Genomic DNA, 2244 nt, shown 5'->3' on the forward strand with positions numbered 1-2244 from the left:
AAAAACCCATCACAATAATCCACATGTAATCCACAACACAACTCTAGTCCATCAATTAACGTGAAAAGCTGTTTGTAATGCGTGTAGTAAATTTTTTTGCAAATTTCTATTTTTGGGTGAACTATTCCTTTAATGATGGAGTTCTCACCAGATGAACACCAATAATTCCCATAACACACATACTAAAAACAGAATGTTTCATATTAAAGGAATAATTTACCCAAAAATAACCAAAAATCAAATCAATGTGTCATTATGTCTTTCCAAACCTACATGATTTTATTTCTTAAAACACAAAAGGAGAAGTGCAGAAGTTAAATGACTACAGTAATGATACATTTAATGCAATTTATTTGATCATTTTTGACTTTGTCAGACTCAAACCTGTTTTATTTTATATGGAAAAAAGCAGCCAGAATATTTACTTTTCTGTTCCACAGAAGAAAGTAAGTCATATGGGTTTGAAATAACAGGAAATGAGTAATTAATGACAATGTTCATTTCTTAGAGAACTGGTAATTATTTATTTTTAATTAAAAATACCAGAATGTTACCAGATACACATTAAACAAATTAATAAATATTAGTGTTCAATACAAAGATTTGAATTCATTACTTTGCATGCCTTGTATCGATCCATAAAATGCATATGTAATGATGTCCCATCTAAACAAGACATCCCCTAACTGAATATTTAAATATTTAAATGTTGGATTATGCAAATTCACCATTCTCTTGAACCCTTCATAATAATTTCCGTATCAGCTCAATAATTCAGTGCATAAACATGGAGCATAAAATGTTGGGATTTTCAATGATGTTACTTGCTTCTCAATGTATGATTCTAGTCTATATTGTTCAGAATATAATGGTCTGTTTTTATCTGAATTTATACACCATGATCATGTTTATTTTGCAGATTGTTGGTGTCAAACACTGTCTCAGTCTGAGGCTGCAGTCATGAAACCTGGAGAATCCCATAAACTCACATGTACTGCCTCTAGTTTGGACATGGCTAACTACTGGATGGCTTGGATCAGACAGAAGCCTGGAAAAGAGCTGGAATGGCTGGCAGTGATCAGATATGATAGCCAGTCTATATATTACTCTCAGTCTGTCCAAGGACGGTTCACCATCTCCAGAGACAACAGCAGGAAGCAGGTTTATCTGCAGATGAACAGCCTGAAGAATGAAGACACTGATGTATATTATTGTGCAAGAGAGACACAGTGACTGAAATGACTAGCGCTGTGCACAAAACCTGCCAAGACTGAAAACTAGCTAGAAAACAGCATTTCTGTAGGTCACTTGAGTCTGTCTAGTTCTGTACCCACTCTCACCAGAACACAACAAACAAACAAACAAACAAACAAAAACAATGTCACATCTGTTTGATGGAACTGAGGGGTTGCACGCACATGCCTGCTGCAAATAATCATATTCATTCACTGAAGAACAATATTATTTCCATACCAAGATAGCTGATACTATTGCCTATACAATGAACCTCAATAGTCTCAAGCTCCAGTGATTCCACAATTCAGGGTTTCGATGCAAATGAACTGATGTCTGTTTCATATTTAAACAGCTACACTGTGGAGTGAAGGACTCATCACCAGTTCAGCCTTCATATAAACCATGTTCACTTCATTTCTCTTACTGTTGCTGGCTGCTGTGTCTTGTAAGTAAATTCCCTGGATAAACAAACTGTTTTCTAAGTGTAAATAAATACATATTCATAATTATTTTTTTAAATGTTGTGTTTATCCACAGGTATTGACTGTCAGGTTGTGCTCACACAGTCTGAACAGTCAGTAGTTGTGGCTCCAGGTGCTTCCTACAAACTGACCTGTGCCTGCAGTGGGTTTACTGTTAGTAGCACTAACATGCACTGGATCCGTCAGGCACCTGGAAAAGGACTGGAATGGATTATTTATTATTATTCAGATTCTGATAAGAGCTCAGCTCAGTCAGTGCAGGGCAGATTCACAGCATCTAAGGACAGCTCTAATCTCTATCTGCATATGAATCAGCTGAAGACTGAAGACACTGCAGTGTATTACTGTGCAAGAGACACAGTGGAAACACAAATACAGGCAGCTGTTCAAAAACTCATCGTGAGAAATGGGGTGGACATCCAAGTTACGCAAGTTGAGCATCTTGTAATCCTTACCCCACAAAATAAGCATGACTGAGATGCTACACTCTTAAAAATAAGGTGCTTAAAAGGTTCTTCACAGCAAT

General features: G+C 36.4%; 1 gene segment (V, D, J or C); it reads left to right on the forward strand.

Annotated features, from left to right (window-relative positions):
* Positions 1 to 787: 787 nt before the first annotated feature.
* On the forward strand, positions 788 to 1233 carry LOC107717635 (Ig heavy chain V region 6.96-like). The segment is given in 2 exon segments: positions 788 to 836; positions 920 to 1233. Coding segments are annotated over 2 exon segments (363 nt in total).
* Positions 1234 to 2244: the final 1011 nt, after the last annotated feature.

This window comes from Sinocyclocheilus rhinocerous, unplaced genomic scaffold (genome assembly GCF_001515625.1).
Source record: "Sinocyclocheilus rhinocerous isolate Xijiao unplaced genomic scaffold, SAMN03320098_v1.1 scaffold5292, whole genome shotgun sequence".
Lineage (NCBI taxonomy): Eukaryota > Metazoa > Chordata > Actinopteri > Cypriniformes > Cyprinidae > Sinocyclocheilus > Sinocyclocheilus rhinocerous.